This window comes from Strix uralensis, chromosome Z (genome assembly GCF_047716275.1).
Source record: "Strix uralensis isolate ZFMK-TIS-50842 chromosome Z, bStrUra1, whole genome shotgun sequence".
Classification (NCBI taxonomy): Eukaryota; Metazoa; Chordata; class Aves; order Strigiformes; family Strigidae; genus Strix; species Strix uralensis.
This window is the reverse complement of record NC_134012.1, coordinates 28,581,647-28,599,805: the sequence shown is the minus strand read 5'-3', so window position 1 is coordinate 28,599,805 and position 18,159 is coordinate 28,581,647. Positions and strand designations below refer to the sequence as shown.

The window sequence follows — 18,159 nt, the reverse complement described above, 5'->3', positions numbered from 1 at the left end:
AGTGGCAGATCAGAAGCTGATGATCGTACTCTGAATATGGAAAGTCGTAGCAACGTCTGAGAGAGATCACAGAGTATTGCTATTAATGCTGTAGAAGTTTGAGATGATGAAAGAGTTTTCCAGTTGTCTGCTTTATAATACCATGTTGTTTTTATTTTCCATGGTCTTCCATGCAAATCTTGCCCTCCCTCCCTGGACCTGTGTGACTGATATATTTGCTTCTATGCTGAGTGTAGTGCTCTGTCGTCTTTAGGATACTATAGTAAAAGATAGGAAGGCACAGCCCCATGCTGTCCAAGATAATCTGCTTGCTTCATATTCTTTCAAGTTTTAATTGACTGAGGCATGTGAGAGATTACTGGGAAAACTAATTAAAAAAAAAAGTATTAAGTGACTCCATGATAATCAACTGAGTCGTCCGAAAATGCACAGCTGCAAGTGGTAACATTGCATAAAAATGTTCTTCTAAAGTACTTGTTAGGGTGACTATTCTTTGAGATGTTACAGTTTGCTGAGGATCACGGTCTTTGTTTCTGCTATTGCTACTAAAAGCAGTGACAAAATAGAACGTGGCGTAGGGGCACAGTATTAGGAAACATTACATGCCTGTGATCTCGTAGCCATGCAAGTTTTTGAATTCCAAAGGTAATCTTTCCATGCTAGAAACTGTCCAAGACTTTCAGAAGGATATCACTGGAACGTTAATTGCAAGTCAGTACATGGACATTATTTGCTTACTGTTTTAGCCCAGATTGTGAGAAGTCTGTAAATCTGAGTGTTCATTACTTAAACTTAATTAAATGTCAGTTCAGTGTTTGGTTCAGAGAAAATATGAACAGCTTCTGGGCCAAGAGAGGCTGAGGCTGTGCATTCTTGTCATTGAAATGCAGAGCGCAGAGAAAGATTGGTAGCATGTGTACACATCTAAGGTCTGCACTGTCCTTGGGGAGTTTCGTAGAACCACTGAAGACCTTCGTATAAGGTGAAGCTCTTTGCACTAGTGACTACAAATGAAATGTCTGTGTATCATTCATGTAATTTCACTTTCAACATCCTTCATTTAGAATACTAAATATTGCAGTATTTCTACAGTATAGAAGTATTATTTATCATACTAATTTCTAGGTAGTATAGAAATAATAGCCTTGTGACAAATGCTGAAGGCAAATCAAATTACTCCTGTTCATATTAATACTGAGCATCCAGAAAAATGGGAAAGCTGGTTTGTGCAACGTCTGTTGAACAGGAAAAGAGTAAAAACATGGTGAAGAGATAGTGCCAGGTAATTTGTGCATTCTTAATAATCTAAGTATTCTACTTACTTAAAAAAAAAGTTTTGGTGTTCATGAAGGCAAAAATCTAAACCTCGCTCGTTCAGGTTTAGAAGTACAGAGAACACATGCTCATGATAAGCCTGTAAGCAAGTATAAATACATTTATTCTTGAGTACCTCAAGATAGATTCAATGTTGTTGTTTTCAAGCATTTTACAAAATGTGATTTCTGTCATCTTCCTTTTACTTACCCATACACAATACTGTTCCGAGAGCTGGCACCCATTTCTGACAGCTGTATTTGGAAGATTGAGTCATTGCTTTAGCTTTCTACATGCTTCATAGTTTAAAAAAGGCAGAGACAATATTTGAAACAAATATTTTCAGTATTTATTTTCATCATGCTTTTCTTTCCATAATAAAGGTACATGGATAGACTGCTTTATAGACTGGAAGAGAGTTTGTTAAAGTTTATTTCCCAATGTTTTGTGTTTTTTCTAATGCTTCAGTTCAACTGGCAGTAGTGATTAAATGACAGCATAAATACAACAGTCTTGCAAGACATGGCATGTTGTCCAAAAGCTGCTTCATGGACTGAAAAGAAGCCATAAAAGGACGCACTCAAATTCAGAAAAAAATCTCTATTTCTCTTTCAAATTATTTACACACACTAGTTTAAATAAAACAGTAAATGTAGCTAATGGAAAGATTTCTTTCTTGAGCTTGATGCTAAAAGTGTGCAAAGCACGTGCTAGAGCTTCTAGTGATTTCAGTGCCTCTGCTGATGGATGGAGTTTTACCCTACCCATTTTCTGAGGTAAAAGTGTGTCTGTCAATTGTCAGCCCACAACAACTGGAAACACTCCTGCGTATAAAAAAAAAAAAAAGAAAGAAAAAAAAAAGTCTTCTTTGTTCCACAGTGTAGGAATTGCATTTCTGTTGTAACAAGTAGCATTGTATAGAAAGTATTTTTGAAGTAGTTTAGTATTCAAAAGAGTTGAGTAAATAAAATGTAAATGTAACATTTGGAGATTTAAAGGAATTGTAAAAGATGGGAAGAACATTGCATAATTGTGAAGAAGTGTGATCAGTAAGAGAGATACCAGTTTTGTTCTGTAATCAGTGAAACAACATTTAATCAACTGCTTCACTTGGCTTGGAGCTAGGAGTGGAAGAAATATACCCTTATTTTTGCTCCTAAGGTCTGTAAATTATGACTAATTGAGAGATTTACAAATACATGTGCTATAAATTACTGCTTAGTTTAACCTTCAGGGAGAAGCAAGAGTGGGATGGCATGAGAGACATCAAGTCAGAAAGTGATACAGAGCCTCACAAGTAAATGCTGTCACAGTGCACAAGTGTAACATTTGATCTTTTCTTCAAGGCAAACTGTATTCACTGGTATGCTTTTGTTCCACATACATAATCAAAGGTATTTATGTTATAGTTGATGTCAGGTTCTATAACAAGGAAGATGGTATTGCTCTTAATCATTCAGTTGTAGGTTAATGAAACCATATTGTTAGGCTTAAGTAGGAAATAAAATTGTTTAATACCACTGAAATGAGCAGAAATGAGGTTCAGCTGTGTGGTATATGTGTTAACCGTATATACACTCCACCCTCACCAACTGGCCATGTCAGTGGAAGGGCTCCTTTAAACTAATATCTTGAAACAGAAAATGTGGATTCTGCTGATTTGCATTTTTTCTACCGGAAAGGATACTTGTTTTCCCTGGAAAATACTTTCATTACAGTAGAAAAATGAGAAATTAAAATTTTTTTGTTTCTTTTTATTTTTTTCATTTCCTTCAAAATTGTTCCATCCTGGGAGAAGACAGTGAAACAAAACATTTTCCCAGTAGTAGCAGGAGCAAGTCAAATGAACCTTGAAAATTTTCTATGAACTCTACTTACAATTTTGATAGCTTTCCTGTTTTCTAGCAACAAACCATAGGCTTCAAAATCATCTGCAAAAACTGAAAAGAGATCCAGGTAGACAATCATCCTATCATCAGATCTTGAGGTAGAAATCGCAGTTAACAGAACGCATTGTTCTGCACATTTTTTTTAAATTTGAAAGCAGATCTTGTAATTCTCAGTGAAAGAGAAATGCTTAGCCATAGTTCGTGCTTTGTGAGGGTTAGCAAAAAAGTAACTTGTGCTTACTTTAGAAGTTGATCATTTCAATGTAGAAATTTTCTTTTTTTTATTAAAACAGTTCACAAAAACAGGCTAAATAAGTCATCTATCAATCCTTTCTTTGCTTTTCTGAAATTATTGGGAACCCCACTTCTAAATAACCAGTAAGGGCCTCACACAAGCTCTGGACCCAGAAGAAAGTCATCTGTATTTGAAGGAACAGCTCTTTACAGAAAGGAGGCAGGCAGTAACACCTCCTTGCTGTTGCTTTGCCACACAGAGTAGAGCTGTCAAGTCTCCCTCAAACTAGAGAAGGAAGTCTGAGGTTGAACTCCCAGTCTTTAGATGGGGAGTGGGAAGGATTCAGTATTCTGCCTCTCCCTCCTGCCCCACTCCTTCCCAAACTACTATTCAATAGTGGGGTGTGTGTGTGTGTGTTTCTGTTTGTTTTTTTAAGTGAGGATATTAAAAAAACCCCAAACTTTGGCACTATCCTTTTAAGCTCCATATGCAGCTGCCTCAGTTCTCATCTGTGACACTAACCTCCCTTTCTCCCCTGCTTTTTTGTGTATCTGCCTGTTTCCTAGGAACTGGAACTCCTTCATATTTCTTTGTAAATACATTTCTGGTTGGCGCCTAGATTGTTTATGTTGAGCTGAAACTGTAGTATCTGTGTAGGAGATGAGGACAAGTTTGAAGTTGGAACCTTATAGTGGAGCTGCACATAATACCAAACACATTGAGTCAGTGTTTAATAACACCACCTGAAAGCTTTTTTTACTTTAAGGTTGGTGGGAACTTCCCATGCTCAGCTGTGCCCTGGGAAACATACCCTCTTCATCTGCAATAGCCAAGGAGTCACTGATGGCTGAAGAAAGAGCAATGCTTTCTATAGGGCAGGACATCCAGGAGTGTATTGGTAATAGAGATGTGACTCGACAGGTCCTGTACGTAGTGATAATTTGTGATTGCACTGAAAGGCTGCTCCACGAAAGGCAATTTGCTTGCTGTTCTCTTTTACGCTAGTTAAAGACCCAACCCTGCAAACTTCATCCACACAGTCAGCCCTCAACTGTATTGATATTGAGGGGATTTGCTGGTTTGTGGGGATACCTGAAAAGCTTTGATTGCAGGATCATAGCCCAGTGCTATGCTTGGGAGCTTTGCAAATCACTACTCTGGCTGTGTTCTTGCTTTACTGTCAGTACACAGGCCACCGGAGTTAAATGTGCCAGGGTACAAACTTTTTTGTCAGCACTCCAGATTAGTGTGCCACCAACTCATTATTTTGCAGAGAAATATACTTACATAGGTTACATGTAAGTACATACTAGCACTTCACAATTTCTATCCTATACATGTATACCTATATGTGTGTGTATTTGCTTATTAATTTTCAGAAGTTTAGTACCACTCAGAGTGCTTTGACTTCTTTTTCCACCTAGATTGGCAGATTGGTTATTGGACAGAATGGTATCTTATCCACACCTGCTGTTTCATGTATCATCCGAAAGATCAAAGCAGCTGGTGGAATTATTCTAACAGCTAGCCACAGTCCTGGGGGACCTGGAGGAGAGTTTGGAGTCAAGTTTGAGGTTGCCAATGGAGGTAGGTTTTTTTAGTAACACATTACAACATTGCATCTTGATATGATGAAAATATTCTGACGAGGATGACTAGCTGACTTTAACTATGTGTTTTTCATTTATTCTGTTAAAACTATGAAGAACATATGCTTTTTTTTTTTCCAGTAATAGGATTGTATTTATTTACATGGGTCTGTACAATAGGTGTTAAATGTTCACTGAAGTCCCTGTGGTAGCTGTAAGATTTCTGTAAACAAGAGGTTTGCCATCCCATTTTTATATCATTTTATGTAGTCTGCCAGATCATTGTAACAGTTCTGATCCTTTTATAAAGATGCCTGTGAAGGAGCTCTGTTTTGGTCATATTTCTGTGTTGCTTGTCTTGGCATTTACTTTAAAGCATGGAATTTCAGAAGTGCTGTAAGCAGTATAACTCATTGTCTTGTATGGAAGAAAGCACTTCTTATGTTTACCCAGGAAATAACTGCTCTTATCCAGGGAGAGGGTTGTACCGTTTTAACTATTGCAATTTTGCTGTTGAATAATGGAATTTGTGTATATAGCTAATGTCTTGTTTTCCAAAATTGGCAAGTTAACACATGTAGGTGTGTTATACATTACGTATGTTTTATGTTATAGATCTGTGTACACACATAAAACATCATGGTGACAATTGCTGACACCTTGTATACCTCACACATGTGGAGTGCCTTCCATCTGAAAAAAGTGAAGTGCTTTTAAAATCATGTTTCCTTCCCCATTTTGAAGGTGGGAGAACTTGAGGAGGAAATGTCTCTCCCTTGTTTAATTGAAAAACGTGCATGGTTAAACCGGTGTGATTTTATAAACTGAATAGGCTTGAATCCAAGAGAGATTAAAGAGACTGTGTAAGGTCAGGCAGTGAGAAAGCCAGGGTCACAGCACAAACATACCAGAGCCAAACCATTAGATGCATTAGCACTCTGTAAACTTTACTATACCACGTACACCTAAAATCTGTTTGATAAATGGGTACCAGTTGGTGGGGCATTCTTTTTAGTGTGCTTTGCTTTTTAAAAGAAAATTGAAACAGGTTATTAAGCTTTAAATATGAAACACTCAAGCACAGGTCACAAGGTTCTGTTATTTATGATAATCAACGGAGACGAAATGAAAAGTAGTTGCTTTCAGTTGCAGCTGAGAAAATGTGGGTTAAGGATTAGGCAAGGCTTCTGAACTGAGTGGTTAGGCACCATGACAACCTCCTAGGGAAGGCTGTTGTTGCTCTGCATTCTCGATTAGTCTGTTTTGCACATCCAGGTCAGGCAGAAGCAGTTTGTTTCTTTAGCTGTAGGAGAGAACGCAGAGCGATGCTGTGGGATATCCTTAGCTGGAAGTGTCAGTAGACAATACATCCATCTATCAAGGATGATCTGGAACTGATGAAACCTGTCCTCACATGTAAACCCATGGATGGGTTTAGATTACATGAGTAAGAAGTCATTTTCTAAGCCAAATGAAGAGTTAAGTGATTGTTGCTTAGCGTATTGCCTTGGACCATCTGGTACACTGCATCTGAGATGGAACACACTAATTTACATGGCAAAGATTCACTGAATATTGCAGCATTGCTAGAGTAGTGGGAAGTTAGCACTGAAAAGACAGAAGCTTTGGATTAGGAGGGGGAGCACATAAAAGGGAATAAAGGAAGTATTTTTCAGAGTGGGAGTGTAGCTTTAATATAAGCAATGAAGAGTCAGATAAGCCTGAAAGGACTGTTGTTGTAACTCAGACTCAACTCTTGCACTACATATGGCATAGCTCATCTGGTAATTTTTGCATCATGCCTACAACTGTTATTTGATTAAAGTAAATCTTTAAAAATAGAGCCAATCTTCAGGATTTAGCACTAAAAGTAATGCACAAGTAAGATGTGATTTCTGTTTCTGAATGACATAACAGTTCCAGGTCGTAATTGCTTGTTAAGTAATTAAGGTATTTTGAATTCTAACAAAGATACGTTTCATTAAGCCATTGGAGGAAAACAGCAAGAGAACATCACTGTCAAACTGCTAAGACTTTTTACAATGATAATTATGTCTAATGAAATGATTTGAAACACAAAGCTATGTCACCTTCACAAGTGTGCATTTACAGAAAGCCCTATGAAACACCAGAAACACTGCTGAAGGACAGACTTTCCTTTACTATACATGTTGAGATTCCGTGTAGAGTAAAAAAATGGCAGTTTTTGAGCAATAAACCCAAAGAAAGATGGCGGTGGGTTTTTTGGTTCCCTCATCCCTCCTGTCGTGGATAATGATTCATTTAAATACTCTATGTGAATCGAAGTGTTGCGAGTAACACACTGTATTTCCATGCTATATTTTTTCAAAAAATGTTTTAAACCTGTGTTACACTGAAAGAACAGACTTCACTTACTATAGTTCTTTGTTTGCGTTTATTCCTTAATAACTCCAATATATTCAGAAAAATGTTTGCTAGAGCACTCACTTTTTAAGTAGGGAACCTTGATTTAAAAAAAAATGACCCAGCACATTCTGTTTTCTTACAGGACCTGCTCCAGATATAGTTTCAGATAAAATCTATCAAATCAGCAAAACCTTGGAGGAATATGCCATTTGTCCTGATCTCAGAGTTGATTTATCACGCCTAGGAAGACAAGAATTTGATCTGGAGAACAAATTCAAACCTTTCCGAGGTATCAATGTGTTCTTTCATGCATGCTACATCCATTGATTGTAAATATTAGAATTGCTGCAGAATGGTAATGGGTAATTATTTAAACAGAACTTTAACTCTTCAAAATGCCTTACTACAAGTTCTCAAAATATTAGGCAGTATAGATAAGTGTTGGGTTTGTTTTGCACATAAGGAAGGTGACTTACGGACTTTTAAGTGCATCAGGCCTTATCATTTAGCCAAATACCTTTGCCAGATATATGTGCTTAGGCTTGCTAGTAGATAAACACCAAATCAAACATTTTTGAACTACAAATAGTTTGCTCATGGAAGTCTAACTGATAAAAAAGTTCATGAGATTCTCAGTTTATTCATTCTTTGCTCACGCTTTCTGAAATGTTGGGGGATGTGTAAGGCACTATACAGCCAGTGACTCCAAATGTAAAGGGAGTGCTTAAGCACATGCTCAGTTTTATGCATGTGAATATTTTTATTCCTACACTTGATTTAAAATGAGCTAGCACAGCCATTTTGTCCTGAAGGAGTCAGAAAGCAAAAAAAGGGGTCCAGGCAGTATTTCAAATACTGTAAAAGCCTGTGTGGCCTCAAGAACTCTTTCTTGTTCCTGATGTCCTAGAATTAAAACCAGTTTATTTTCCACCAGAAAATTACATTTTGAGACAAAGTACATTCTGATAAATAAAGCTTTTGATTTAAAAAAAAAAATCTAAAAATCTTAAATTATGACATTTTTTTGATTGCAAAGAACTTGCTCAGCTTTTTAGGCAAACAAAAAGCAAAGGAAATTCAGCTCCAGCACCACTCTGGAATCATATGACTGTCACAGTTTTAGATTTTGCTTTTTCAACTTCTAAATTTCTCCAAATTATATTTTTCTAAATGAAAATGTGTTTAAAGCTTCTACTTTTTCAGTTGTATGAACTAACTCATGTGAATCAAGGCTACAGAGGTGTTGAAGCAACTGAGAGTAAACCAGTGGAGTTTGGCAGGAGATAAAATAATTTTTAGACTTCAATCATACATGCACTTCATCTTAACATGTGTGAGCAGCTCCACTGAATTTGAGGCATTTGTTCATATGTGTAAAGCTTAGAGCTTACTTAAACATTGTTAAGAACACTGCATAGAAGATATGCAGTAATGTAACTTTAGTGAATCCTTGAGACTTCTGACATATACCATAGAATTAACTCACTTTCAAATACATTTTACAGGTTGTTTTTCAGCCTTGTGAATCTTTATTTTGTTTCTCTGTTCAAGTGTATTGTCGCAATCTATTCTAATCGTTTTTCTCAGGCTCAAAAAATGTCCGTGTCATTTTAATGTTATCCTAAAGAAGACCATTAGGGTGTCACTGTTTCTGAGAAAAACTGGCTGATATTCTGAGTAATAATTTAAATTGTAACTAAAATATTTCAAGATACTAATTTAACCTGATAAAAAGACATTTGTGTAACATATGCTTTTTGATTTAATCAGGGAAAGTAATACGTTCCAAGATGACTTTAGAAGCTAGGCTTTTGACAGTTGTTTGGTAACAGCTTTCATTACAACAGACTTGCTTTCATTAATTCATTTTAATGTTTTACATCCAAAAGAACTAGAAAAATTGTAGCTTTCTGCTTTTATGAATTTAGAATTCAAATTAGCAAGACCTTAGCGAAAACTGGATGTGGTATCTGAGCCTGACTTTCCTAAATCAGTGAGATATAAAATGCAAAAGTATAGTGGTAGATTGACAGCAAACTGAAGACAAATATTCCAGCTGCTGAAACTGAGGAGAAAAGGCTGTATGTCTCTCCTGATGGAGTAATGCAGATAAATACTGTTAGAAGAATAGAACGTGTGACTTCAGCTCAGTATGGACATCTTCCATCCTCTGAGAATAAACATGTTCAGCTTGAAAAGTTGTTCAGTGATTTAGTGAATGATAAATAAGATTTTACTTTGATATACTGTACTCTAATGAATGTTCTCAGTGAAATAGGAACTGTTAACTTACATGATCTCTGCAGTCTTCTAGCAGGCAAAACTGTTGATCTTTGCAAGGCTTAAAAGTTGATGGTAAGCACACTGAAATCAGTGTAAGTCTTTGACTTTGCCTCTGTGGGCTTCAGAGCAAATTCATATTATGTAGAGGTTGCATGCTCTCATTTTAGGTGAGGTGCATGGCTGGTTGAAGTTTGCTGAAAGAGATGTTTTCCCATGTGTGAACTGTAGTAATTTTTTTCTACTCAATTTTTCTAGTGGAAATTGTAGATTCTGTGGATATCTACCTCAATCTCCTTCGAAGTATCTTTGACTTCAATGCGATCAGAAATTTGCTGACCGGACCCAACCAGATTAAAATAAGGATTGATGCCATGAATGGAGGTATGAACTTAAGTTGCTATCAGGACAAAATTGTAGGTACACTGCAATAGCTTCCCAGTAAAGATGGTACACTGCATTAGTTTCCCAGTAAAGGTACAGCATATAAAAGTCAGACTTTTTAGTAAGGTTAAGAGTAATAAGAAAGAATTGGAACGTTATACTAGTAACAAAGGCAATCTTAACAGTGTGTTAAGTCCCTTATTAGGTAAAGAGGTTTATCTTTCTTGATAAAGAAGTGAAGATACTGTGTCCAGTAAATATTTTCTTCCTGCATTTGGAAGCAAGCAGGATGAGGTAATCTTGCCATGAGAGGATGATGAAGTATCTTGCAGTGTGCAGTAACCAGGGAGGTTACAGAGCAGCCTCTACTAAGAGTAAATTCGGTATAAAATTATTTAAGGCTGAATAAGTTGCACCCAAGAGTCCTTAAAGAGTTGCCTGGGACTTCTGTCTCACTAATGTTAACTTAAAAAATTTCAGTGTACTGGGGGCAAGATGAAAGTAAGTGTCATAAAAGACAGCAAGGGGACCAAGTTAGTGATAATATTACAAAATTATAAGCTGTGTCGCCTGGAGAAACATAGATCAGTATGAGATCTATCTTAGGCTACATCGTGAAAATACAAATAAAGATTTCTATGGATTGTGACTTGAAGGATAAGAATGTAGGTAATGCTGTTCCACATTATCTTATGGAAAACCAATTCCATCAAACCAACCAGGTTTCGTTCTTCAACAGGATTACAAAACCAGACTGATAAAGGAGCTGGATAGACTTACAAAGCTTTTGTAAACTATCTAGTACACTGTGATAGTCACTGTTCAAAAGATTATGGTGGACTTACAGTCAGTGTGAACACCCACTTTTGCAAGGCTGTGGCAAAAGGGCAGATGGTGTCCTTGAACAGTGTAGAGGAACAGTGAGGAAGGTACTGTCTCCTGTCATGTCCAGTACTGGAGAGATTGTTACTCAACTAGTTAGTAGAGCTCTGATCTCCAGATCTATAACTGAAGGCTGAGAAGTTTTACATGTGGTCAAAAAGATGCATACTCTGGTACAGGGTTAGAAAACCCGATGTATCCCAAAAATTTTAAAGGACTGAGTTTGTTTACATTATTTACAAGGTGATAGAGAATTGGCTTTATGACTTTCTATCTTGGAGGAGAAGTAGCCATACTATAATAGTACACATACAATAAGTGTATACAAGAATATTTGTTTATACAACAGAAAAAGTTTTTATTTTTTTTCTGCAGAAAAATTATTTCTCAGTCTTAAATTCCCAAAAATACCAAAAAGAATCAGTAGTGAGAAGTTGAGTCCAGACAAATTCAAACTGAAATGTAGCTCACATGTTTATGGGTAACAGTGAGTAACCACTGGAGTAATCTACCAAAGATAGTTGGGATTTGTCCTTCTCTTGATGGCATCAGATCAAAAGACTTTCTGGATGAGATGCGTTAGCCAAAAGTGAGTCACTAGCCACAATATAGTGAACGTTAGAGATGACCACATGTGTACTTGGACAAACTGCCTTCCAAAGTTTGTTTTAGTTCTGCACCGCTGGAATATGCTTTTATGCCTGTAGACATTGACAGTTTAACATTAGCATGGAAAAGAGTAATTTGTCAGGAGTCCACTCTTGATAAGAACCTGAATCATTGTTTACTGTATATTTTACAGAATTAGTGTCTAGATTTTATTGAACACAAGTTTCTCACATAGTTTTACCTTGGATTACAGTTGCTCCAGTTAGGCAAGATTTGGGAGTAAGAGAGAGTATGAGAGAGCGAGCAATCAATCATGAATTTTTTACCTCTGAGGGACCTGTTCACACCTGTCTCAGGGCTGCAGAGGGTTCAGTCAGTTGTTAGTGTCCATTCAGCAGCTGAATGCATATAATAATTACGATATCTAATAGCATGAACTGGGATCTTAGTTGACCATATAAGAAGTTACTTTGGAGTTAGTTTTGAGAGAGTTTTTATTTATTGTCTACATGTTAGTAACTAAAATGTGGTAAAATTCTTTGGTGGACAAACATGTCACAATTTTAACATGAATTGGAATGTTGCGGTAAGTTTATTTCCTATTTGTATTCCCTTACTATTTACATTCCTCGCTATTATGTGATAAACTGTTGTTTGCATTCCAGGACATGCAGAATAGCATCTTACTTTTATTCTAGTGAGAAAAAAATCCTCTATGTGTATGGTAATTTCTTTACTTAATAATAGGTAAACAAAACTTGCTTCTTTCAACATTCAGTGATTACTTTTTCACTTCCACTAGTGCAGAACTCTGTTTTTAATGCTGAATTGCCAATTGATTATTTACTGGAGGGACAATCACATACTCCTCTGTGAAATAATAGTTTGGGTTTTGTTGCTAGGACAGATGTATAGAATTGCTGGAAGTATGTTTCCATGGTGCTGTGAAAAATTTGAATGTCAAGCATATGCTTTTCTGATTACATGGCAGATTTCTGTTTTTACAGTTATGGGACCTTATGTGAGAAGAATCCTGTGTGATGAATTGGGAGCTCCTGCAAATTCTGCCATAAACTGTATTCCTCTTGAGGATTTTGGTGGACAGCCTCCTGATCCCAATTTAACGTATGCAACTGCCTTGCTGGAGGCCATGAGAGGTGGCGAGTATGGATTTGGAGCCGCTTTTGATGCTGACGGAGTAAGTATTTTGATCTCTCTGGAAGTTTCACCATAGTTGTTTGTCTGGGGTCAGATATGGGACATATAAGTATAATTTATTTGCTTTTCAGTAAACCCTTTAAGCTGAAAGTGATACTACTTTCAGGTACAGATAATAGCATTTGCAACCCATAAATCAGACACATATGTTGTAATCCATCTCTGCAGATGACTGCAAATTGAGCAGGATTTGAATGTAGAATTAGAATTCTTTAAATATTAGGCTGATTTTATCTTATACTGGTGTAACACTTTTATTCCCTGGTTAGAAAGAAACAGCATATATAGATAGTAGGACTTGTCACAGTAGGAGGTAACTTAACTAGTTAAGTCCTTTTTGGTTAACATCATAAATTGAGGGATTTTTAGCAAAATAAAGCACTGAATCATAATCTCTGTTTGTTTTAATTTTTTCATGTCATATTATCAGCATTATAAACAACAAAGGACTACAGAAACAATTTTCTGTCCTAACAGAGTGGGAGAAAGATGAAAAGGTTCTGAAGAACAGAAGCTATTTTGTGTTGTCAGTAAACACAAAACACCCTCCTACTCACTGTATAGTGTGTGCCATTTGCAAAAAGATTCTCCTACACAAGCATTCCCTGGCAGAAACAGACCTACTGAAGTGTCATGTAGGAGGCTGAAGCTAGGGACATCTGGATGGAGCTTTGATTTGCAAGGCTGGAGGGAGTGATGGTGTGATAGCAAGATTATAAATGTGCCAGGATGATGCCAATTCATTATTCTGCTCAAAGAGGGGTGCGAGCAACCCAAAGTGTGTTCTTTTTTTCTCTACCTACAGTGGATCTAATAAAAGAAATTACCACTCCCCAAAACATGGAATTTAAGATGCTTTTTTGAATTTCTTTTCTTCTCCAGGACCGCTACATGATCCTTGGCCAAAATGGTTTCTTTGTTAATGCGTCAGATTCATTGGCTATAATTGCGGCCAATCTGTCTTGCATTCCATACTTCTGTCAGATGGGTGTCCGAGGATTTGGCAGGAGCATGCCTACCAGCACAGCCCTGGACAAGTAAGATGAGACATTTATTTGTATCACCTTGGTCATTATACTAGTTATCTCTCTATTTTGTACTACACAGCAATTCCAAAACTGTGAAGTCTTTTGATAAGAGCTTCTAATTTTCACAGTCTTTATGTGATTTATTGTTTTAACTAGTTTCAACGATATTTTGATCTTATCTAGACTAATTTTACCAAACCTGACTTGGATGAAAATATTTTAATTCAGCCTGGAAAAGAAATAAATAGGTTAAATCTTTTTGAGAGTAGACACACTTAATTGGTATTTCCTTTCCAAATAACTTTACTCTTTTTCTTAGTAAATAACGGGTTACAGCCTAATCTGGCAGCCCTTCTTATGAAAGTCATGGAAGTTTAAAACGGATAAATTAGTAATTCAGTAGTAAACAAGCATTAAAAAAAAACCCAGACAAAACCCCCCTGTTCTTTTAAGCTGTTGAAATATGTAATCTGTTACGATAAAAAATGTCCCACAACAGACTGAAGGCAGTTATGAAAGCCATTCCCAGTTTCAAAGCAGGTTAAAAGTATACCTAAAGCTATTTCTGACAAGTCGTATCTGCTCTTAAAAGATTTGCTGGATATTCATCTTGTGATAGCAGCTGAATTTTGAACAAGTCCCATCCAGGCCTAAATTTTCTGTAAAATTTTCTGGCATAAGAGGATTAAGCTAAATATTATTGCCTTACACATTCTGTGTAGAAAGAGCATTCACTGAGTCAATTGCGTCTCAGTGTTGATCTGGTTACATAGCTTTACTAGCACAGGAATGATCTGCTGCCCCTGTTAAATGTGTCTAATCAGGAAACAGTAATTTTAAAGTGAAATGTAGCTTGTCTGAAGAGGTTGATTGCTCTTTGAGAAGCAAGGATATTAGGGTGCTTCCCTATTCAGGAAATTTCTGAAAGTTACTAAATTCAGAGCTAGCAGCTTCCTCTAATGCTTGACAGAATCTTCAGGGGAATATTTCTTACTTGTAGGTAGATGGTCTAGTTTAAGGAAATACTGTTAGGTCAGGGTTTTCTGTATTTTGTTTATTCTGTTTAGAGATCTAGAAATCTTATTGTTTAAGTGAAAGCTACCATTATATTGAAATACTATATAAAATAAGTAGACATTCTATATTTGTTTTACTATATAACATAAATAGACCTTCATTTTGGATATAAACCCCAGGATATCTGCATTCCTGTAAGACCTGAAGAAACACTGACATTTAAATATGTTTGTCTGTCTTCTTTTCTTAAAGTTCCATAAATATGTCAAAGTACAAATGTACTGAACTCCCCTTCAATAACACTCTGACTATTTGAATTATGTTCTTGACAATGTTTACTTGACCTTCTGGAGCACAGATGGTCTCATGATTACTGCCTTATTTAGTTCTGTGGAGCTAAGACTCACTATTAAATAAACATGAGCAATTGATAATGATGGAAGGATGTAAATATTTTTCCAGCCATTCTTAAAAATATTTATTATTATGAAGTTTGCAATCTGTATCCAGAGCACATGATATTTTTTTGTTTGTTTGTTTTGTGGTTCTCTTTGTTTTCCTGAAGATTTAAGTTACATGTTTTCAAAGTTGGTCACTTTTGTGACTCATTTACATGCATGACAATCCAGACTACCTGAATTCTAATTTTCTGTGAAAATGCCATAATGTTGTCCAGAGATTCTCATGCTTTGGTAGCCAAAATTGTATAACCTGCTTAACTTATGAGTGTCAGTGCTGAACTCACTCATTGTAGAACCCAGCTTAGACCTGAAATCACAGTCAGTAGTTCATCTTAAGCAAGTCACTTTTCCTACGTGTTGGCTGGCTACACGGATTGGAACACAGTAAGGAGTATCATAAACACCTTTCTCAGAGGTTCACTGCATGAATTACTGAGCCATCGTATCTTCCAGGATTCCCAGTGAAGCCCACCATAAGGAACTGCTGAACTTCCAGGAAAGATGGTTGTCTATAAGAGGTATTTTTCAGTAAAATTGTAGAATGTCATTGTCTGAAATCCAATATATTGCTTGAAGGAGTGACTAATGGAGAGGCTGATTCTCAGAATAGGTTTTATGTTGAACTGAATTCCAATTTCATGTATCTATAAACATAAGGAACAGTTCCACTAGTGTCAATGAAATCTTACACTGGGACAGTGGGTATAAAAGAATATGCGTAAGGCATTCATGATTCCATTCTCATGGACTGACTAGTGAGCTTGCAAGGAAAAAAAAGAAAGCCTTTTGGAAGGACAAGAATATTCCCAATACAATGATGCAAGAAGAAAAAAGAAAAATTGAACAATTCTATGTAGAATTAGCACACCAGTGTAATGTTTAGTATTAAAATTCTGAAACCTCAATCTATACTTTGCAATAGGAAGGAAAATCCTTTCTTCTAAAATGTGATGTCTGATACCAGACAGCATGTTTAGTGTGAGGGGCAGCATCCTTGCTGTGTTTGCTGCTGCATGTCTCACTTCCAATATAACAAAATCAGGAAGAAAAATATTTTGTGCTCTGAGTAGAAAAGAATGGATAACACTGCTTGCTTAAGTCCTGCAATTGATTTCAGGTTACAGCTTACTAGTGTATGCTTTAAATCTGTTGCTTTTTTTCTTTCTTGATCCCTTTTATTTCCTTCTAATGGATGGTTTTATGTGTTCCAGAGACAACTGTCACAGAACCCTTTTGTATATCTACCTATAAAGCTCATGCTTCAAGCTCATGCACTAGAAAGAAAACATAAAAAATAATTTAAAAACTGTACTATGACTAATTCTGGCAGAAAAGAAGGAAATAATCTCAAAATAGTAGAGGCTGGAAAGGATGCTTGGATGTTATCTAGTCCAACACCCTGGTTGGTTCAAGGCAGGGTCAACTAGAGTGAGTTGCTAAGAGCCATGTCCTCTTGGGTTTTGAGTATCTTCAAGGATGGAGAGACCTCAGTCTTCCTGGGCAACCTCTGCCAGTATTTCACCACTCTCAGAGTAAAAAAGTTTTTTTGTAAGTAGAAACAAAATTTCCTGAATTTCAGTTTGTGCCCATTGGGTCTTGTCATGTTACTGGGCACTGTTAGAAGAGTCTGGCTCTATCTTCATTACTGCCCCCACCCCCCCTGGGTATTTATGCACATTGACAAGATTTCCTCCCCGAACCTTCTTGCTTTGAGGTTTAGCAATCCCATCTCAGCCTCTCTGAGTATTGGCAGATTCACTGATCCCTTAGTCAACTTAGTGGGCCTTTTCCAGAACTGCTTCAGTAGGTTCAGAACTGGACTCAGGACCCCACATTTTGTCTTGCCAGTGCTGAGTAGTGAGGAAGGCTGAATGCCCTCCACCTGCTGGCAATGCTCTTCTAATACTACCCAGGATGTTGCTGGCCTTTGCCATAAGGCCTTATTGCTGATTTATGGTCAATTCCTGGTCCATGAGGACGTCAAGTCCTTTTCTGCAGAGCTGATACCCAGCTGTTTGGCCCCCAGTATGTACTGATGCCAGGGATTATTCCTCCCCATATGCAGGGCTTGGCAACATTGCCCTTTATTGACTTTCATGAGGTTCCTGTTTGCTAGTTTCTCCAGGCTGTTGAGGTCCATCTGAGCACAGTCTTCTGCTATATTACTCCTACCAGTGTTGTATCATGTGTAAACTTGCTAAGGGTTCACTCTACTCGTATCATCCAGATCGTTAATGAAGATTGTTAAACAGTATTGGCCACAGTATGTCCCTATGAGGGGCACCCCTGGTGACTGGCCTCCAGCTGGATTTTGTGCTGCTGATCACAACCGTTTGAACATTGGAATTCAGCCACTTTTCAATCCACCTCACTGTTGATTTATCTATTCTATGTCTTGTCATTTTGTCTGTGAGGATGTAATGGGAGAGAGAGTTGGAAGCCTTGATAAAGTCAAGATAGACTGCTCTGTTCTTATCCTCTGAGCCAGTCACCTCATTGTAGAAGGCTATCAGATCGGTCAGTCATGAGTTGTGCTTCATAAATCCATGCTGACTACTCATGGAGGACCTGCTTGTCTTCCATGAGTTTGGAAATGATTTCCAGATTAGTCTGTCCATGACCTTCCCAGGGATTAAGGTGAGACTGCCTGGTTTATAGTTCTCTAGATGTTCTTTCTTGGCACCCTTGAAGGTAAGAGTGATGTTTGCTTGTTTTCAGTCCTCAGAATGCTCCCTCAACTGCCACAACCTTTTGAAGATAACACAGAATGGCCTTGAAATGACTCTCAGCATCTGAGACCTCATGGACGTGTGTATGTCTGGTTTACTTAAGTGTTCCCCAAGGTGTTCCTTCTCTACTGAGGGT

At 37.2% G+C, this 18,159-nt stretch overlaps 1 protein-coding gene across 1 annotated transcript in view; it reads left to right on the top strand.

The window, feature by feature from the left end:
- The window catches only part of PGM5 (phosphoglucomutase 5), a 79,580-nt gene that overhangs the window by 3,543 nt on the left and 57,878 nt on the right, over window positions 1-18,159 (top strand). Inside the window, exons 2-6 of the mRNA XM_074856716.1 lie at window positions 4,863-5,025; window positions 7,558-7,704; window positions 9,954-10,079; window positions 12,578-12,768; window positions 13,671-13,825. Coding sequence (XP_074712817.1) covers window positions 4,863-5,025; window positions 7,558-7,704; window positions 9,954-10,079; window positions 12,578-12,768; window positions 13,671-13,825 — 782 coding nt within the window. The remainder of the gene's footprint in view (window positions 1-4,862; window positions 5,026-7,557; window positions 7,705-9,953; window positions 10,080-12,577; window positions 12,769-13,670; window positions 13,826-18,159) is intronic.